The sequence below is a fragment of the Corvus kubaryi genome, unplaced genomic scaffold (assembly GCF_017639235.1).
Source record: "Corvus kubaryi isolate FWS band 111438036 unplaced genomic scaffold, C.kubaryi_AGA036_p1.0 66, whole genome shotgun sequence".
Classification (NCBI taxonomy): domain Eukaryota; kingdom Metazoa; phylum Chordata; class Aves; order Passeriformes; family Corvidae; genus Corvus; species Corvus kubaryi.
The window spans coordinates 1,154,059-1,173,827 of NW_024582054.1; the positions used below are offsets into that span (position 1 = coordinate 1,154,059).

The following is a 19,769-nucleotide window of genomic DNA, read 5'->3' on the forward strand; positions in this document are numbered from 1 at the left end:
GGGCGCCGCCGGGCCCGGGGCAGCGCCGCCGCTGGGTCCCGCAGCCCGCGCCCGGGGCGGCCGCCGCCAGCCTGCTGTGGGTCGTGCAGGTGAGCGGGGCCGGGCGGGCGAGGGGCGGCCGAGCCGCGGGCTCAGCGGGGGCGCGCAGTCAAGCGCAGGTTACAGGTGTTTTGCCAGGCTGCCCGAAAGGTCGCGTTGGGGAGTATGTTCCGTGCCGGCAGCTCGATGTGCAGCTGCAGTGCGAGCTGCAGGCTGAGCTCTGGGGGCGCGGCAGCCGGAGGCGAAAGGCCGTGACCTGTCACCCTTTACACAGCGAAGGGCACGGGGCATGGGGACCTGTGGCCCAGCCAGGGGACCGGACGCTCAGAGACAGCAGGAGCACGCAGCCCCCAGACTTTCCTCCTCTCAGCCTGTGAGGGTATAAAAGCCTGGGGATTCCTTTCTTTGGGACCCCTTCTCAGAGGTACCCGACTCGAACTGTTATTTTGTTAGTTATTGCACCAAAATTAAATTATTTTAAGGATCCCGAAGTCTTAGACCCTGCTATGGGAAGCCTGGGGCTGAGCTGGTAAGGAAACCTGGTCTGACCGTGAGTGTGTGGGGTGTAGCTGCGAAGGACCTCGGTCCCAGCTCAGGTGGTGCGAGTGTGACTGCCAGAGTGGCTCCTGGATGGTTGGACAGAGAAGTTTCCTTATCAGATCTGATGCGTGTAGTGGAAGTGGGTAATTAAAAAATCACCTAATTATTACACTACCCTATACATTGCATCAGTACCTGATGCGGTATTATCTAATATCCCGGAGAGAAATGCAGGCTCTGCCTGTCCCTTTCCCCATCCAAAAACTCGGAAAAGTTGTGTGGCTGAGAAAATAGCGTTACTGATTTATAGCAACAGAAGGTACTGGGCCAGTATTCAGACAGTTAAATGTACACAGCTTTGTTTTCAGGTTAAACATAAAATCCAGGTTGACCTGGCATAGTCCTGGAAGCAAACTGTGACATCTCAGTGTTTCTGTGGCCTCTTCTGACTCTTCTCCCCAGAGCATTCCTGAAAGCACTTACTGTAGAACTAGCCACAGAGCTGTTTACATACTTGTAGTTCATCTGTGGCTGAGATGTCACAGGGGTTGCTGTGCATTTCCTTCTAAAAACCAGCTGCTTTTACTGTTTTGTTTTCATTCTCAATCTCAAGAACATTTTGCCTGACTATTAGCTGCAGGTAGTGCTCTTAGTGAATGAGCTGGCATATATTAGTCCTGTGGTTCTCTCCAATTGTGGTGTTGTTTTTTTTCAGTATTTTTTCCTTAAGTGACTTAAGGCTTATTTTTACTGCAGAGTAGATTTCAAGATGAGAGATATGCGTGAATTAATGTAAGGAAAGCCCCCATCCTGAGTAGCTCTCTTGTGAAGAGTCAGATACAGCAGCATATTGCAGCTGCAGAGCTATACTGACAAGCAGCGTGCACAGGCCCGTGTTTCTCTTGCCATGTTCTCTCTGGCTGTGTCAATTCAAGTGGAGTTCTCCCAAGAATAGGTCACAGTAAAGCTAATTTGAGACTTGGCTTTACTTTCAAGTGGTTATGTTCTCTTTCAGACATGCTCTTTAACAGCTGCTTTATCATTGACCTAACTTGGAAACTAATCAAGCACCAAATCCAGCCCTGTGCCTGATGATGTTGTGGGAAACAGGCTTCAGACTCCCTGGTGACTCCATAGGTCTAGCCTAGGTCATTGGATAGAGCTCAAGATGGTCAGTTCTGCCCACAACAGTTCCTGCCTTGTTTTTCTTCCCATCCACAGGACTATCTCTCCTTAAACTGAACTAAATCACAGTCTTTTTACTTCAATCTTCTATTAATGGCTCATTCACCTTTATTGTAGCAGAATTTCCTCTCTCACCCAGTGCCAAATAGACACTCTAGTTCAATATTTGACAAGCTTATAATTATTTCTCCCATTTCTGCCAGCTGGATGCATTCTACTGTTGCTCTAGACCTTGTAATTCTCCCTTGTTAATGCCTGCCTGTCCTGAACCACGTCTTTGCTAGATAAAGAATGTTAATGGGGATTTCTCCTCACCCCTAAATCTCTTCCAACCCATTTTAATGAAAGTAACTGCCGATGATGCAGTGAGAGGTCAAGTATCCATATCAGTCAGACGGAGGGGAAAAAGCAGCAAGCTGGCTTTCACCTATATTTTGGAAATTAAGTAAGAGCATTACAAGCTTCTCATCTTGCCCAATGTCTTTCCTTTTATTGGGATATCATCTAAAGTGAATTAAAAATTTAAAAAAAAAAAAGGAAAAAACTCCACTTCTGAGATCTTCATATGTCATGGCTGTTAATGATGACAGAAACTTAGTCCCAGCTCTCAGAAGTCCCTGGACACTGTAACTCTTAGATGACAAGTTAAACCTTTTTGAAATCTTAAACTCATATCATAATATGGGGAAGAAAAGTGGGAAGGTCATTGTAGGAAATCAGGCTTCCCAACCACTTTCTGCTGTAAGGTTGGAAATTTACATCTGCTGTAGTTATTGGTAGAGCAGGAGTAAGCTTTCTTGTAAGAGTGTTTTTTCTCAAGAATGAAGATTGTAGAAGTTTTGATTTTCTCTGATTGCTGAGATAAATTAATTGCAAATCCACAGGCTGAAAAGAAGCAAAACAAGTTGTATCCTTGTCAATGATTAAATGAGGTTTGATGTGTTGAGGTAGTTTTGCTGTGTTCTTTGCTTCACTCTAGTTTGAATGATCAATGAAAGTGAAGATAAAGTTGTATCTAAAAGTGTTTGCCTTCTTTAGCATGTAATTCTGATCCAGGCAAAAATTCCATGTAATTCCAAATGGGGGATTTTCCTAAGCAGAATTAAATACTGTATTCAAGTAATAAATTCTTTCTGTACAGATGACTGAATAAGTAGAAGTAAATAATTTTTCTCCAAGATATTTTATCTGGATTTTCCAAAAAACTAGAAGCTTTACGAGAACAGGTTTATTAAACTGAATGTAAAAGTTAGTGTTTTTCTTTCCAAGTGATATTCTCAGATGGCCATGAGCATGTGCTTACTGTTTTTTGAGCATCAAATACCATTTGTTTAAACCAACGAGGACAATTAATTAATTGATTGACTGAAGTGGAATGGGAAGTGGAATTGAAACCATTCACCCAAGATTTTTTGTGTACGGTACTGAAAAGCCGCAATGTAAAAAAATAGAGAAATCTTACTTTCCTTATTCTCCCCAAATGGCTCTTCTGATGTGAGGGCTTTGACTGATTCAGAAATGAACAGCATCTTTTACAGTTACATACAAGTCATATCATCAGTTCTTGGGCAATCTTTACCTTCTTGAAGGCACGTGCAATGGAATCTAAAAACACTCGTTAGCTCCATTAAAGTGCATGGATAGAATGTTAAAAATCTTTTCACTCAGCTACTGGAAATGTCACCACAGGTACAAAATACATTTTCAGTATATTTCAAGTTCTAGGTAGCTTTAACCTATGGCTTTGCAGAACTACTTTGTATTCTTACTTGCAGCAAAACCACTGTGTTGCACAGAAACTCAAAGAATTTGAAAGGCAACAGGCCACTCGCAGTCATCACAACTTACTGTGGATAGCTAAGTATTTCCTCATATTATTGTATGCCCTTAGTTGTAAGGAAATTTTCTTGATGTAAATGTGATTTTAGGGGTTAGAGTTGCAATATCATTTTCTTGTTCTGCTTTTGTTTTTCCCCAGTCACCCACTCCTGTTTTTCCCTGTATCCCTTATACTGATATGAGTCACTGTGACTGCTCTTACGTTGCATTCTTACGTGTATTGGCTTTGCAGAACAATGTGGGTAGCAATAACCCTCTACTTGGGGCAGTGTTTCATTCTTCTCTTTTGCAGGTGTCAGATATTCATATCAGCAAATTTCGGGATCCCAAACGAGCTCCTGACTTTGAAAAGTTCTGTTCTGAAACAATTGATGTAATTCAGCCTGCACTTGTTCTAGCAACAGGTAAGCAATTGAAAGGTGTGAATTTCCTGATGAGTGTACTGTCAAAGGAGCAGCAAATAGGCAAAATTCTAGGATCTCAAGAGAGAATTTTAAAGCATTAAGGTATTTTAAGCAATGGAAATGGAATTGCAGCTGAAGTGAGACTGCTAGAAGCTGAAAAGAATAACTTCTCAACAAGAGAATTCTTTTTTCTTCAGCATTCAGTTTCTTCAGTGAGTTTAGTGTGTTTTATATGTAACAGACGCAATTGTGTAAGATAGCTATTTTTTTCCCAATATGTGTTGCTGCAACTTAGTCCTTGCTAGCAGCTACCTTCCCTCTTGTCCTGGTAATGATTCTACATTCTTTGTGTTTGAAATTACAGAAGTGAGCAATGTGTGTGGTTAGTCATTAGGAGACAGTTCCTCGCTCAGAACAATCCCTGCTTATTTGTATGCAATTCACCTTTGAAGTAATGTAAGATTTATTGCTGGTTTCCATTTGAACATATCATACCAAGAGAGGTGAAATAAGCCTTGCCACTTCATTTGACACCTTGCTATTGAAATGGATTAAGTTTTGACAAGTAAATCAAAAGGACTTTGAGCCATTACTGTATGCAAGGCTTTAGAATCTTAATGCTAGACCTGAAGTTTTGTTTCTACAGAGAGTTACTTATCTAATTAGTAAAAGTGCTGCAGTGATGTGGTTGATGGATGTCTGATGAGGCTGCTGCATCTGCATTAGAAGGCATTTACCCTGACCTTGTGGACCAGATACAGGAACATCCAGAATGCACCCAGGCCTGCAGCAACTTAAACTTGGAGGCAGGGATGGCATGCTTGTCTAGTTACAGTATTTGTATAAGCTGTGTAGGCCTCTAGTTATATCTCACCTTTGTACACTTTCAGGTGATCTGACAGATGCTAAGACAAGAGATAAACTGGGATCTGAGCAGGTGGAAGATGAGTGGAAAACTTACCAGTCAATCCTGAGGAGATCAAGGGTCATGGAAAAAACCAAGTGGATAGACATCAAAGGGAATCATGGTAAGAGGAAAAGGAAACATTTCTGTCTTTCCTGTGATTGCAGATCACAGAATATAGAAGTAAAGTGTTAGTACTCACTAGTGTGTTAGTGGTCATGAATCAGGAGAAGGGCTTGCCATGCACATGTCTATTGAGGACACACTTTGTTTGCAAGCTCTTACTGGAGTTTTAGTACCAGAGAATTAAGAGTCTCTTGCCTGGCAAGTGGTAGAACATGACTTCAGATGTTAGTTTCCACATCATTATGTTATATACCACATTATTTAATGGAGGGGCAAACTGTAACCTTACCATACTGAAGAAATTGTTTCCATTTACTTTTCATAGACTTCCCCCTCACAGGTTTAAGTTTAAAAGGTGTCAAATGTCCAGCAGCTAAAGGAAATTTGGTCCCTTTTGAATAGAAGGGACTCATGGGAGTTTATATCCATCAGTTGTTGCCACATTCTAAGCATTCAAACACAAGCTGACAATCTTGTAGGCTGTATAAACAGGCTGTTACAGGAAGGGCAGAACTAGAAAGCCGAGCACGGGGGGGAAAAAGTGCATGCTTTGTCATATATAACCATATGTCCTATTAGGCTTCTGTTACCAGCATTAATGGAGTTGCAGTACAGACCTCCCCCAGCTGATGTCTGTTCTACACACACTGTTCTCTGATGCTATGGCAACTTTATTTTCTGCAAATGAGTTAAATCTTACTTACAGAGCATGCACCCAGTCCAAAAAAGCATCTGAAAAGCTCTGTAGTCAAAATGGAGACAGATTTAGCTTTTAGCCACTAAATAACAATTTATATTCCTGCAATGCCTTTATCTTTGAATTGAAACTTAAATGAGAAAACCATTGCCATTTAACTTCATTGAGTATATGTCACCTCTGCACAGCTAGACGGTCTGCTTGTCAATCACACATTTTAAAGAAAGTAGTTCTTGAGCACCTGCTGAGACTGCTTTATCTCAACATTACCTAGTTAGATACAAGGGCCAATGATCAATCTGATCTGAAAGTTTCTTTATTTCCTTTTTTTCTCCCTTACAGATTCATTCAACATTCCACGCCTGGATAGTGTTCAGAATTATTACAGGTACTTTTATTTACCATACAGGTGCTGCTATATTCAAGGTCAAATTCACTAAACAATATTCTGTTTTCAGTTATCACATATATACTTTTTCACTGACTATCCTATAGCCCAGGATCATATCTACTATTCCCTCTGTCTTTTGCATTGTCAGTTAGTGGAGCAGAATCAATTGAGAAAATAGAGAATTCTTTGTGCAGTTTTCTTATCTCTTATCCTTCTGTGTTTTGTAATTGAGTGTGTTAATCTGTCCATGTCTCCAAATTTTTTAGTCACACTCTAGGAGAGAGAAGATGGAAGACTGAAATGGAGTTGATTCTTTAATATATAAAAAAATAAATAATATAAAAAATATTAAAATTATAAAAATTGTTGGCAGAAATAAAAATAGAAGCTAGGGAAAACAGTTATTCAATACCACATTTTGTTTTTCATCATGCATTAAAATTAAAGAATGGAGTGGGTTGTATTGAAATGCAATATTTTTACACAAAAACATAGGTTCCTCTTACATGTTCACAGCATTAGCAGAGGATTAATCAACTGTTACACATACTCAAAGTGGGACTAAAGGAAGAAATTTCATTGAAGCTGATGATGTTCATACAGATAATGTTAACTTCAAAAAAAATATTGTGAAAGGGTTTTTATGGCATTAGAAGTATTGGAAACTTGTTTTTAATATATTGGCTTGTATTCTATTCAGGTCAACCTTTCTGGCAATTTTATTGTTCTGATTGGTGGAGGAACAGGGACATGAACTGATTTCTGGATGACTGTGTTCAAACTATACCCATCATCTGAACTCAGGAATGTTTCAGCTTCCACATATCATGCAGGGAGTGAAACAAAACTGGAACAACTCAAAAAAACCAAATACACACACAAAAGCCCAACCCAAAGCCCCAAAATAAAGTTTAAAAAAAAATTAAACTTAATGAATGTTAGTGATTCTCAGATTAACTCACAATCATTTTAGTTACAGAATTTAGTCCTTAATAGAACAATTTAGGTGGTAATGTTAGTTGAAGTGTTATGTCTTTGCCAGTGGAAGATATGTACAATTCCCATCTAGCATAAACTATCAAAAGCACTTCAATTTTATAAGTCAGAAATAGTGAAATTACCTGTTGTTAATGGAAGGAGAGAAAGCAATGTATGTTTGTCATGGTTACAAGCTTTCCTAACGTCAGTACTTCCATTTTATTTTGTAAGGAAATACTCTGCCTGGCGTAAAGATGGCTCTTTCCATTACATCCACACTACCTCTTTTGGGAACTATTCATTCATCTGCGTGGATGCTACACTCAGCCCAGGCCCTAAGAGACCCTATAATTTTTTTGGGATTTTAAACATGGTATTGTATAAGTCTTTGCATTCCATTTTGCTGGCTGTTTTATTTCTGTAGTGGTTTATTTGGAGGTTTGGAGGGTTTTTTTATGTAGAAGAATTGTTTGAAAGATTTGTGTTCATCTAAAAGAGTGTTTACATTTTTCAGTTATTATGCATATGAGACATTTATTTAGCAAAATGGATTTGTCACCTGCCTGTTTCAGAATCAAATGGCAGAGCTGTCTTTGATGGGAACAGAAAGTCTACACAGCAACCATACTATCTGGTTTGGCCATTATCCCACCTCAACAATCATCTCCCCATCCCCTGGAATACGAACATTAATGAGGTAAGATCTTCTTATCCTGTATGTTTTCAGCCTGAAGTACATTTCCTGCCTCTCTTCACATGCTTATCTATCACCTTTCAGGTTTTCTGCAGTGATATTTCCTTCCCACCCCAATAATCACAATTCTTACATTCTTTTTTTAGTTCTGCCACAGCCTATTTATGTGGACATCTCCATACAATGGGTGGGCTGATGCCAGTCTTGCACAGTCGGCACCGTGGTGGCACTCTGGAACTTGAATTGGGAGACTGGATGGATAATAGGAGGTAAGTAAAGCCCATATGAGCAAATTATTATATGAAGCCTACCTTGCTGTACTGTGGTTCCCTTTTATGCTGTGCAGTGAATTTGAAAGAAGCATGAGATCAGCCTGACTGGTTATTACTATTAATGCTTTTGAAAAAAGGCTTTGTGTATATGTTTGGGATTTTCCCCCCATACCAACAGTGTGATAATAAATGAAATAATTTTTTATTCATTCTTGATATGTAGAAATTAAAATAGGGACATCTAAATGTGCCTTTAGTATGTGTTTAGTATTAAAATGTAGACGAAGAAATTGTAATAAAATTCAGCATCACTACTTCAAAATACACATGCTCTGCACTAGCTGTTAGAATTCTTGACACAGAAATAGTCCACCTGAGAAATGTTACCTTACTAACATATCAAAAAGTGTCTGATGCTATATGGAGTGTATAGTAGTATTTTAGCTTTTATTCTGCAGTAATCCAAAGAAAGATACTGGTGTGCATACAGGGAAAGAGCACACTGGGGTCTTTGTCCTTAACTGGAGTGCCCACACAGACACTGTGGAAATGTACATTATATTTGAATTCTTTAATATAATGTTCATCCATCTGATTCATGTGCAAAATTCCATAGATCTTCACACTTGGAACTTTGAGTACTGCTTCCATGATTTATTATAAAAATTAACCTCATCAGAGGTAAGCAACTGTACAGTTAATACAGCAGAGTTGGCAAATGTAAGATCAACTACAGAAGAGAATAAATGGAAAATAAAGCCAGGTTCTGTTTGGGAACTTGAGAAGCATGGGAATCAATCTTCACACATCAGTTTGTATTAACAAAATCTTTTACCTTTCATTGTAGGTACCGGATCCTTGCGTTTGACCACGACCTCCTCAGCTTCGCAGATCTTAACTTTGAAGAGTGGCCTGTGGTTCTCATCACCAATCCCAAATCCTTCCTTTACAGCAGTTCTACTCATGAACCACTAGTCAAAATTCTTTATTCCACTCATATCAGGTACCCTGTAATGTCTCGATTTCACAGTATTTAACTATATTTATATGTATATACACAAAACCTTTTTTTAAATATGCGTCTACTGTTCTCAGAATTCACTTTTCTCTGGAAGATTGTTCCAGAGAGCTCTCTTTGTATCATACCTGTGATAAAAAGATTGTATAGTAGTAATTCATGTTTGTTTTAATTATTCAGTTATTTCCCCTTAAGTCAGTTTGAACTTCAGGTAACCAAAGCTGATTGATTAATATATAATTAAAATGAATTAATATGTAATCAATATGCAAAGATTAATCTGTTATTCATCTCACATGTTCACATCGACTCTGCTGATTTCAGGATTTTGTCTATTTTTCTAAATGTTTTCTCTATTCACTTTAGACTTCTTAGCTTCTTGTCTTGTCAATTCTACATGCTTTATATATATTAAAAAAAGAGAAGCCTCTGCCAATTTTCATACTGGTTTTAAATCTATCTTTCCAGTTTTACCTTATCCATTTAATTTTTACATTTATATTTCAAATTTCTAGGCCCTTTTCAATATTTTATATTTGCTGTTAGACCAATCTGCTTGAAATACTGCATACATAGAGTTACAATCAAAAGAAGTTTGTCGAATTTTTCAGTTAGGAAGCAGTATCCTACTAAGTGTCCTAATTACTTTCCAGTTTCCTATTCAGAACCTTACCTGAACATTCTCATGATTATATTACATATATGAACTGGTAGAATTGTTCACCATAGCTGTATGAAACTCCTTCATTTGACTAAAACATGCTCTGAAATGCCTTTTGTACTACCAGAAATGAAAGGAATCATATGTGCAGTATTTTGAGTGTGTATTAGTATCACTGTTTCTATGAATATAAGCACTGCCAAGTGACAGTACATTTGTTGGTATCTGAGATCTGTAATATCAGTCTTGCATTCTACTCCATTTCTCCTAAATGCAGTTACAAACTCTGAGAGGTTATATTCTGACTAGCAAAAAGAAAAAAAAAAAAGGAAAGAAACCCACTCCCAGTAACAAAGGACTTTAGAGAGAGAGACCCTGGCAATTTTTAATGAAGCCATCTACAAGTGTTTGGTTATGTGTCTATGTGTGCTGGAGGATGCATCCCACTTGTGTTAGCAACTGTTTTGAAGAAAGAGTTCTAAAATTATTTCTGCCAGGACCTTAAAATCTCTGCCACCTTTTTGTCTGTTCCACAGCCAGTTTTCTATCCTGTTCTTTTGCGTAGTGTTATACAGAACTACTTTTTTTTAACTGTAGGAAAGAGCTACCATGTTACCATTAGCCTACAGATATTTCACTGTTTTAATTTCTAAATCTTTTGAACTCTTTATTACAAGGTAGCTTAACCTTTAGGGACTTTCTTTTATGGAAGTAATAACATATCTGCAAGTTCTGTAACAAATCCGTTTATTTTGCTCTCTATTTACTCCTTAGAATTCTGGCATTCTCTCCTTCTGTCATTATTTCTGTCAAAGTCTTCATAGATGGAGTTCACCTGGGGAATGCACATCAGGTGTCTGGCCCTCTCTATGTGCTAAAGTGGAGCCCACAAAACTACAGTGAAGGGTTCCATCACATAGATGTCACTGTACAGGTAAGGTACTGGTTGGCATTCTTTGTATTGAATTTTATTTTCTTGTCATGGCTTCTCCATCACCCTCTTGCCTCACATAACTAGGAACAAAATACATGATAACAGGCTTAGTTTCACATCTGTCTGATTACAAAACCAAAGGATTTAATAAAGGACTAAACACTGACGGCTAAGCACCAAAATATTCATAAAGCTTCTGGGCTAAAGAAACATTATTTTTCATAAGAAATAAAATAAGACATAACAAAAGAGCAAACTTGACTTGAAATTGGCCAGAAATGTCAAAAATTACAAGAAAGGGTTCTTAGAGTTTATAAACAACAAGCAGAAACAGAAGGAAAATACTGGCCTGGTGTTAAACAGCAGAGGTGAATTAGTCACCAACAATGCTGAAAAGGCAGAGGTTCTCAACACTTTCTTCACCTCTGTCTTTACCAGCAGTGTTGGGCCTCAGGCCTTGGGAACAAGGATCAAGGTTGATACAGAGACCCACTGTCAGTGAAGGAAGAGTTGGTGTGAGACCTGTCACAGGAGCTTGATCCTACAGATCAATGGCCCCTGACAGTTTCCACCCCAGAGTGTTAGGAGACCTGGTTGACATCATTGTGAGGCAACTCTCCATAGTCTTGGAGAAGTTGTGGAGATCAGGGGGCATCCCAGAAAACTAGCAGAAGGCTAATGACACTCCTGTCTACAAAGAAGGGCTTAAAGGAGGATCCAGGAAATTACAGGTCCATCAGTCTTAGTTCCGTCCCGGGGAAAATTAGGAAACAAATCCTTGTATCGCAAGTCAGATGAAGCACATGACTGGGAAGAGCCAACACAAATTGACCGAGGGCAAATTGTGGGCCAAGAAGAACATTATGGAGTTCATCAAGGAGAAGTGTAAGGACTTGCACCCCGGAAAACATAATCCCAAAGTGCAGCACAGGCTGTGATCTGTCTGGCTGGGGAGCAGCTCTGTGAAAAGAGACCTCAGTGTCTTGGTGGCCCACAAGCTCACTGTGAATGAGCAGTGCATGGTGCAGCAGAGAAAACCAACTGGATGCCGGGGTGCATCCACAAGGGCACCACCAGCCAAGGTAAGTCGCTTCCTGCTCTACTGAGTGCTTGTCAGGCCACACCTGGAACACTGTGCTCAAAGTGCTGAATAAATGACAATAAACAATAAACAAATACTCATATATCTATGTGAGTTTATGGCAAATACACCAGAAATGAAGCACAACAAAACTTCAAAATATTTTAGTATGGGCTATTACCTAGAACTGAACTTTCAGAAAACAATTGGACAGGGGGGCAGTAAACAGTCATAGTCTTCTGTAAGTTGCTGAATCTCTGACCAGCTCTTCTTCATATATAGAACTTTCAGATTTTGATTTTATAATCACCAATTTACTTGAAACTGCAGAATTGACTGTAAGTAATCCTTTGAAGGTAGAATTTAATACAGGAAAAGCTGCAATGATAATTAGGAACTTTAACTAGACAGTTTTTTGTATTACTGGCATGTAATTGCTCTCATTTTATATCAATCTAGGATGCTTCAGGAAGAATTGGCACACAGGGCCATTTATTTGGTATGGAAGAAAATCTCTCTCTTAGATTTGACTTTTGGCCGTCTGTTATTCTTCTCAGTGACCACTATGTTCTAGTAAGTACTTTCAGCAAAACAGCTGTTATTCCATGTTGGTTTCCCAAGCGGCCGTAAGAATTTTCCTAATTCCTGGTAGACTTGAATGCACTTTACTTTTCCAGATATGACTCTGTTGGAATTCCAAAACATTTGAAGTTTCTCAAGTCCCCACTTCAACCACAAATGTGCAGCAATGGTCCATGCAAACAGTTGACTACTTCCCAATTATCCATTTTTGGCCAAAAGTATACGCACATTTTGTGCAAGCAAGAAATTGCAAAGGGGCTACTGGAGATAGTAGAAAAAGGAAATATTAAATCAAAGAGAAATTCACTGTGATCTGTTGCAATATGTTTTCTGGCAAGAATGCTCGAATATTCTCACTGTCAGCTGCTGACATTATAACTAGATCCAGCAAAGTGGAGGGCAAAATCCCCATCAACTTTAGGAAGTTCCAGGTCATACCCACATGTGTTACAGCTCAGTACATGCAAAGAAGGATGTCATATCATAAGGGTTTAGGTGCACTTCTAGAACAACATAAGAAAGTCCACATGGCTATGGTTCATTGTAGTAATTGGCTCAAAATTATTATCTTAGCTTTGTTAATCACTCACACTTTCTACACAATGTCATGAACTGCATTTCTCCTCAGTGCAGTGCTCAGACAGTGTTTTGCCTTGGAAGTGTAATTACACTTTTTCAATAGATGTGTTTACAGACCCTGTTTTTTAAAGATTCAGGTCTATTATTTCAGCCATTCAGCAGAATTCAAGTCAGTACAATACAAATCCAACAACTTAGAAACCCTTAGGTTTCCTTTTTATTCTTCATTTCAATGACACCGAAAAGCTTTGAATATGTTTCAAATAGAAATCTATCAGTGTCCATGAGGCATGCTCCAAGGCTGCTACTACTCCAGGGCTGGCTTACAGTCAAAACTGTCTTTTCAGGCTCGTGTGCTCTTTGGACTGATTGTGCTGATTCAGATCACCTTGCTTGTTGTTTTCAGACACCTCCAAAAGCCAGTACTCAAAGGTATGAACTAATGTTTGCTGTGGTTTTTAGTGGATCCGTTTTCCCTTAAACTTTTTACTGTTGACCTGTGTGCTAACAACATGTAAGTAATTGTGCTGTTAATCACCATATGCATTTCACATCTGCTACTGCGGGGTTTGATTGGTTTCTCAGAAGCTGCTGTGGTGCTTTTAAGGGAACCTGGAAAACCTCCAATATATCAAATAAAGTAAACTAGAAACTTGAGCAGGTATCTTTGTTGAAACAAAAATTCAGTTGACTGAAGTCCAAGGTTTTATTTTAATTTTCTCATTGAAGAATCCAATGCATAGGGAAAGGAATGTTTTGTTTTGTATTTGTTCTGTATGTGTGTTTACTTCACTACAGTTGTCACAGAATTCTCTCTCGCCTGAGTGAAGAAACAGATTTCCTTCTGCAAAGATAATATTTGTTAATTTTTGCAAAGATTATGAACAGGATTGGGTCTTTCTCAAAATAATATTAAGGTCATTTCTGTCATAACTTGATACTTTGTTTGTGATAGATTTAGTAAATGAAAATTATTACTATTAAGGTCATGGCATTTATCCTTTAAACAATTGTTTGAACCACACCTTACTAATGAGATTTTTCTGGAAGCCACCTCCCTTCCTATTCATGTCAGCGTTTGTCCCTTCCTTTATACTCCTAACCCATGTAGCATCCTGAGGTAACTACAGCAACTGCTTACATAGAAAAGGATCAGATTTTCAGTTGCCTTTATGGAACTCAGCCGCTAAATATTAAAAGAACTGATTCTGTGGTCAGCTAGGTCCATGTGGACCATGACAAATGTTTGACAAATTAGTGAACAAGTTTGTTACAGCTGTTGATTTCCAGAGGTGAAGCTTGCCCTCTGCAGGTTAATTCTTTGTGAGAAGGCCACGTAACAGGTGTAACTCTACAAGCTAGCTTTGATAGGAAGGCTCTCTTGATATGTGAATTGTCTGCTTCAGTTAGAGAGCTAATACTGCTTTTTTTCTGTTAGCACCACACACTTGTCAGAATAACGTCATTTTAATGCCTAGCCTTAATTTTGAGTTGCTATCAGATCTCACTAAAGTAGATTGAATCAAAAGAAATGCAATTAATCTAGCCCATGGTGACCTGCCTTTCTGGGTTTGTAGAGTTACTGTTTTGATTCTCTTAGTTTTCATTTAATACATACTTTCTCCATGCTTTTCATTCTAGCTAACTTCATTTTCTGGGTATAGAATGGTCATTCAGTTTTATGTCCATACAGTAAGTGTATTCCTTTAGAATGGCAGGTTCCTCTGCTGTTTTTAATATAGATTGTTATATTTATTGGTTCTTTACTTTCAGTTATCACAGTAATAGTAATGCACTCTTTTGCATTTTTCTGTAGACATACCAAATAATATTTTTATGTTTCTTATTTAAAAGAATGAGTAAATAATGTGCAGATTTGTTTCAGAAAGACCAGTATTTTACATACATATATATCTGGGGAGGTGTTGCAACCTAAATTAAGTGTATTTTTCTTAAATGTTGTCTCTGTTTAGAAAAGCCAGGATTACTTACTCTGACTTCGTATTCCCTTCATGTCTTCAGTAAAACAAACACCTTCTATTACTCAGTTCTGGTTCTGAATTTATACACCATTCTGGGTAAGTAGCCTACAGTACTGGAGGACATAAATTAATGTTTTGAAATTACACGTCAGATCCCGATGAAAATTAAGAATTCTAACATCTTGGAGAGTGGGGAAAATCTACTTAAATTATAAAATCTATGTGGAACTTTAAAAGTTAATGTACAAAGAGACTAAAGGTTTCTTTGTAAGAGCCTAACTTAGAACCCCTGAAGTAATGTACTCTGAAAGCAAAATGAGTATTTTTAACTGAAGTTTGGTTTTCACTTATTTTTTGATGGTTAGCATCAGAGCTAACAATCTGAGCTTCTTCTCCTCTGATAACGTGTTACTGAAATAGCTATTTTCTTGTTAGTCAGTGTAGTATGCATAACATAGAGCAGCCTATTTTAATTTCTGTGCTGAGCCTGGCTGGAATTGTTTGTGGCCACATTTTTCATATATCTTACTGTAATTCTGGGAAAAAGCTACCCTTTGAAAGGATCCACCTTTTCACCTCTCTCATAAGGAAGACATTATATATGGTGTTGAAAATTGTCAGAGAGATGAAACTAACTTAAAAGTATTTTCATTACATGCCACAACCCCCTGTCATACCTGTGGTATTTTTACACCAGACTGCTGTTTGCTGAATATAAAAACACGAGGCTGATTACTAGGGACAAGCAAAAGAGAAGTCTCAGGGTACAAAGGGCCATGTGGGAAAGGGCTGTGTCTCTGTTGTGTTTCCTGATAGTGGTGTTTGGTTTCCTCTCTTGCAGGACCATGGTTTGTAGGTGAACTGATAGATGGCCAGATGGGGGCCTGTTTTTCCTTCGGGGTGTTTGTTGGTGGCTCCTTCTTACAGGGCAGTATGACATTTGTGGTTGGGATTTTACAGGTATGTATTTATAAAATAAAGGCTGAAAAACTGCTTTTTTTTCTCTGGGACTTTTTTCCAATTTTTAAAAATAGTTTTATAAAGAAAGGAGTCTTGGAAGTAGAGAGATTAGTGACCATGCTTGACTACAAGAGGTCTTTCTTACCTTTCTGCAGATTTAAAGGGCAGAAAGGAAGGAGGCTGTGCATTATTTTCACAAACTTCTCTTTCTCTAATAAAATGATGTTGCTTTGGACTCCTTGGATATCTGGATTAGAGGTCATCTCTACATATTTACAACTCTAAATTTTCTATAAATTTTTGCCCTTGGCTCACACACAGTGATTAAGCAAAAGAAACTGAGTGGCCAGGGCAGCCCTTGCACCCTTAACCCTTCAGATCAGTAGGTGTCACTCTCCAAGCACACGTAAGTCCAGTTTTCCCAGGAGTAGTTTCCCCATTAATCTGAAAGAGAAGTTGTCATTCCTTGGCATTTAAGCTAAAGGACCAAACCACCAAACCCATGTTGTCTCCTTCTTCATGGTGTCTCCCTTGTACCAGTGTGACACCACGGTGAGCTGGGTCAGACATACAGACCTTCTGTTTTTGCCATGCTGATTTTTTACTAAGTCTGGCTCCCTGAATCAGCTCCAGGAAATGTCAGGTGCATGTTAGTGCCTCTTACTGGAAGGGAATGGGCGGGAATGCTTGGCCTGGGACTGAGGCACAGGCAGTTGCAGCTCTATCAGCTGCAGAGCTTCAAAGGTGCATCCTGAGATTCCATCTCTGGGAATTGTACTCAGCCCCTTAGAATGCAACAGCTTTATGTGCACATATCTTTCCAAGCCTTCATAGATGTTACCCAGAACCCTTGGCTTACTCACTGTCTTGTTTTTCTCTGCTCTTCCTTTCAGATGATGTTTTTCAACCTGCCATTGATGGCCTATCTGTGCTGGTGCCTGTTGCTGCGGTGCCAGGGCCACAGCTTCCGTTCCCACCTCCGTCACGTCCGGCGCCTCGTGGCTGTGCTTGTTCACCTGGCAATGGCACTGCTCCTGGCCTGGCAGGTCTATTCCTGCTATTTCCTGCAGCGAACATACGGCACCTTGGCGTTCTTCCTCTCCCCAATGAGAACATGGCTGGTGGCACTGACCTCAGCTCTGATTTATAAAACCTGGACACTGAAATCATCAGAGCTCAGAACTTACATAACAGAAATGAAAAACTGTCAGAGCTCCTGAAGTACAATATTACTACTCCAAATTCTGTCTTAAAAACTGTTGAGGTACAACTTTATTGTTTTGTGATGCTGGAATTACACACACCCCAACCATTAGGTGGTAAGACCCAAAGCTGCACCTTCACTGCTACAGAACTGTATTAAATAGTACATGTACAACAATATGTTATATATACCTTCCTTGTATTATACAACATACTGTTTAATACATGTTATATAATACAGTCATACATTATACATCAATACAGCAAACTGTGTCATAATCTCTTCAATGAGGTTATTCTAGTGACACAGAGATGGCTATGTCCATATGGCTCACAAATGGAAATGTTTGCCTATTACAACCGTGAATGGAAAAATACTTTTAATTAATTAAATTCCTGATTTTTATAATGCTGGGAAAAATGAGCATAGAACTTGATGAGATTTGTGCTTAACTTTTATTTCAGGGTTGACACATGTTTTTACAAGACTAGACCAGATGTCTTTATGAAGTACAAGTGATTGCAAAGGTGCTGTAGTGGCCTTCACAGCCAGAGTCCTATGCCCATACACTTTCTTAGTTCATAATGCTGTATACGAGCAGCTTACAGGCTGTTAGGTGTGTATATATGTATTTGTGTTCATGTTTACCTGAGCTGTGCCCTATTGCTCTTGCCCTGGAGTGTTGGCTAACTAACAAGCTCACTCTCTGGAAGGAAGGAGTTTCGTTTTCCACTACTGAGGCTGCCAGTTCTCCCACACATGACTAGTGAAAGGACAGTGAATTATCAGTGGGTTTTCAGCTTCAAAGCAAAGAATGGAGACAATGTCCTCAGGATGGGAGAGGCTGAAGGAATAATATGGTCTGATGCCTATAAAGTCTGTAATTGAGCTGGTCAGGGCTGTGTTTCTGGGTCTCAGCCAAATGCACCAAAGAGAACTAATTTCTTTGTTTTCATTTTTTTCTAAGTCCAAAAATGATAAACAGTTAGTTACATTAATGAAGAATGCAATGATCCAGAGCCAGGAGAGCTGAGGTGCCTTGATCTGTAAAGAACACTGCATTGCTTCACAAAAGACCTGCTGTGAGTGGAACATTTAAAATACTTTAGGTAATTTTACAGTAATTTATTTATGGCTCCTCAAGAAAAAAGAGAGGTAACTTATTTACGGCACCTTCGGAAAAAACCAGTAGTGACTGCAGTAGAACACAGGAAAATGAATTGGAAGAAAATATTGACTTTTTGTTATTTCTGAAAAGTGACAGTTCTCCTATTCCTTAATTTCTGTTCTTGAATGATTAATAATGTAATAGGAAAAAGAGAGAAAGAGCTCCCATTTATGTAAGTTAAATACACTGTTAAGAGAATATTGAATGTCATTTGTTGCTACATAAGTTTGTTTTGCAAAGCTGTTAGAAAATTAGAGGCAGGGTGCAAAATTTATTTATGAGAAACACTACTGGAAAACTGATAATAAAATGACATTTCACAATTAAATTACCTCTATGTGATTAGAGAGCATAAGAAGTGGCAATAAAATATCTCATATCTATACGCCATGACAAGACTGCTCTGAAAGGAGACTTTTTTTGTTGTGTTAGCAGTTGATTGCCATAATCAAATTTCAATGTAATCACACGTCTGTGGGCTTAAAAATCTTACAGTCCATCAAATACTTACTGTTTGGCTCCATGGGATGCATTTGGTAGACAGATGGAATTCTGCTAAAAATCTCTCAATTCCATTCTTACTGTGGCAAGCGAAGATGTTTTCTTGTAGATGCATTATCCCTGGCTCCAACAGGCCAAATAAGAACCACATGCCCCTAACCTGGTTAAGGTGTGAATTCTATATGTATGTAGGAATAACATAGTAAATTTTAAGTGAAAGGGACTATCCTACTGGCCTGCTGTCACAGTGAAGAGCACTGTAATACTGTAGAAGCTTAGAACTCTAACCTGCATAGGAAGCATCTCTGACCTCATGCTCTACTGACTTTGCTATTGCAGTATTTTGTTGCCTAAAAGACAAGTACAACTTACTTTGTCTCTTGTTAATTCAGATTTCCCCTTCTTAAACAGTTCTTCAGTATTCTACAATCTTAGTAGGAAAATCCTAACTTTCCTGCTTGAGCTATATACTTTAACACAGGAGAATTTTATTTACCAATACCTGCTTTGAAATGCCTTAATTCTTCATATCTTAGTAGTTCTGAGAGAGTAGACCCTAGTCTGCGCTTCTAATTTAGCTGTCCCTGTCACACAGGCAAATGGCTGTATTAGTTAACTATAAGTAACAAAACCCACAACACAGCATATTTCCCTTCAAATTCAAACAAAATAAATGGGGTTCATAAAATGCAGGCCATCTCACAGAACACATCACCACTCACTAAAATGAACCACTGATAGCTGGACAAACCTCTGACAACTATGAAGATACTATGATAAATCTGGGAGCCACCCTTCATAGAAAACTAGATTTGCTCCTCTGTTGGCCTGTGGTTCCTCTGGTGTCCTTCATTCCTGATCTACTCCTTGTAGCATGATGAGGTCAGTGTCCCATCCCATTGGCAAAACAGCATCAGTCGCACTATGGTATCATACTTCAAGCTTCTGAGTTGTGGCCATCTTTTACCATTGTCCAATTTATAATTTGGCCACAACTGATTACAATATATTTCTGTCTTTTGTCATTGTG

At 38.8% G+C, this 19,769-nt stretch overlaps 1 protein-coding gene and 1 long non-coding RNA gene across 4 annotated transcripts; one reads left to right on the forward strand and one right to left on the reverse strand.

Annotated features, from left to right (window-relative positions):
• The first annotated feature begins 14 nt into the window (after window positions 1-14).
• On the forward strand, window positions 15-18,634 carry TMEM62 (transmembrane protein 62). 3 transcript variants are annotated; one of them, XM_042048356.1, is made up of 14 exons: window positions 15-89; window positions 3,896-4,007; window positions 4,898-5,035; window positions 6,077-6,122; window positions 7,335-7,476; window positions 7,676-7,800; window positions 7,944-8,066; window positions 8,917-9,072; window positions 10,523-10,682; window positions 12,223-12,336; window positions 13,272-13,356; window positions 14,898-15,002; window positions 15,748-15,866; window positions 16,760-18,634. In XM_042048356.1, exons 3-14 carry the CDS (start codon window positions 4,996-4,998, stop codon window positions 17,084-17,086), a joined length of 1,542 nt encoding a protein of 513 aa, XP_041904290.1. In that variant the 5' UTR covers window positions 15-89; window positions 3,896-4,007; window positions 4,898-4,995; the 3' UTR covers window positions 17,087-18,634. The 3 variants fall into 3 exon arrangements, with proteins under 3 accessions (XP_041904290.1, XP_041904287.1, XP_041904288.1); XM_042048353.1 differs by lacking the exon at window positions 15-89 and adding an exon at window positions 1,610-1,727; XM_042048354.1 differs by lacking the exons at window positions 15-89; window positions 3,896-4,007; window positions 7,335-7,476 and having other exon boundaries at window positions 5,007-5,035.
• LOC121674207 lies at window positions 8,703-12,223 on the reverse strand. Its single transcript, XR_006019495.1, has 2 exons — window positions 11,945-12,223; window positions 8,703-11,828 (listed from the first exon to the last, which is right to left on the reverse strand). It is a non-coding gene; the product is annotated as an uncharacterized LOC121674207 (long non-coding RNA).
• Window positions 18,635-19,769: the final 1,135 nt, after the last annotated feature.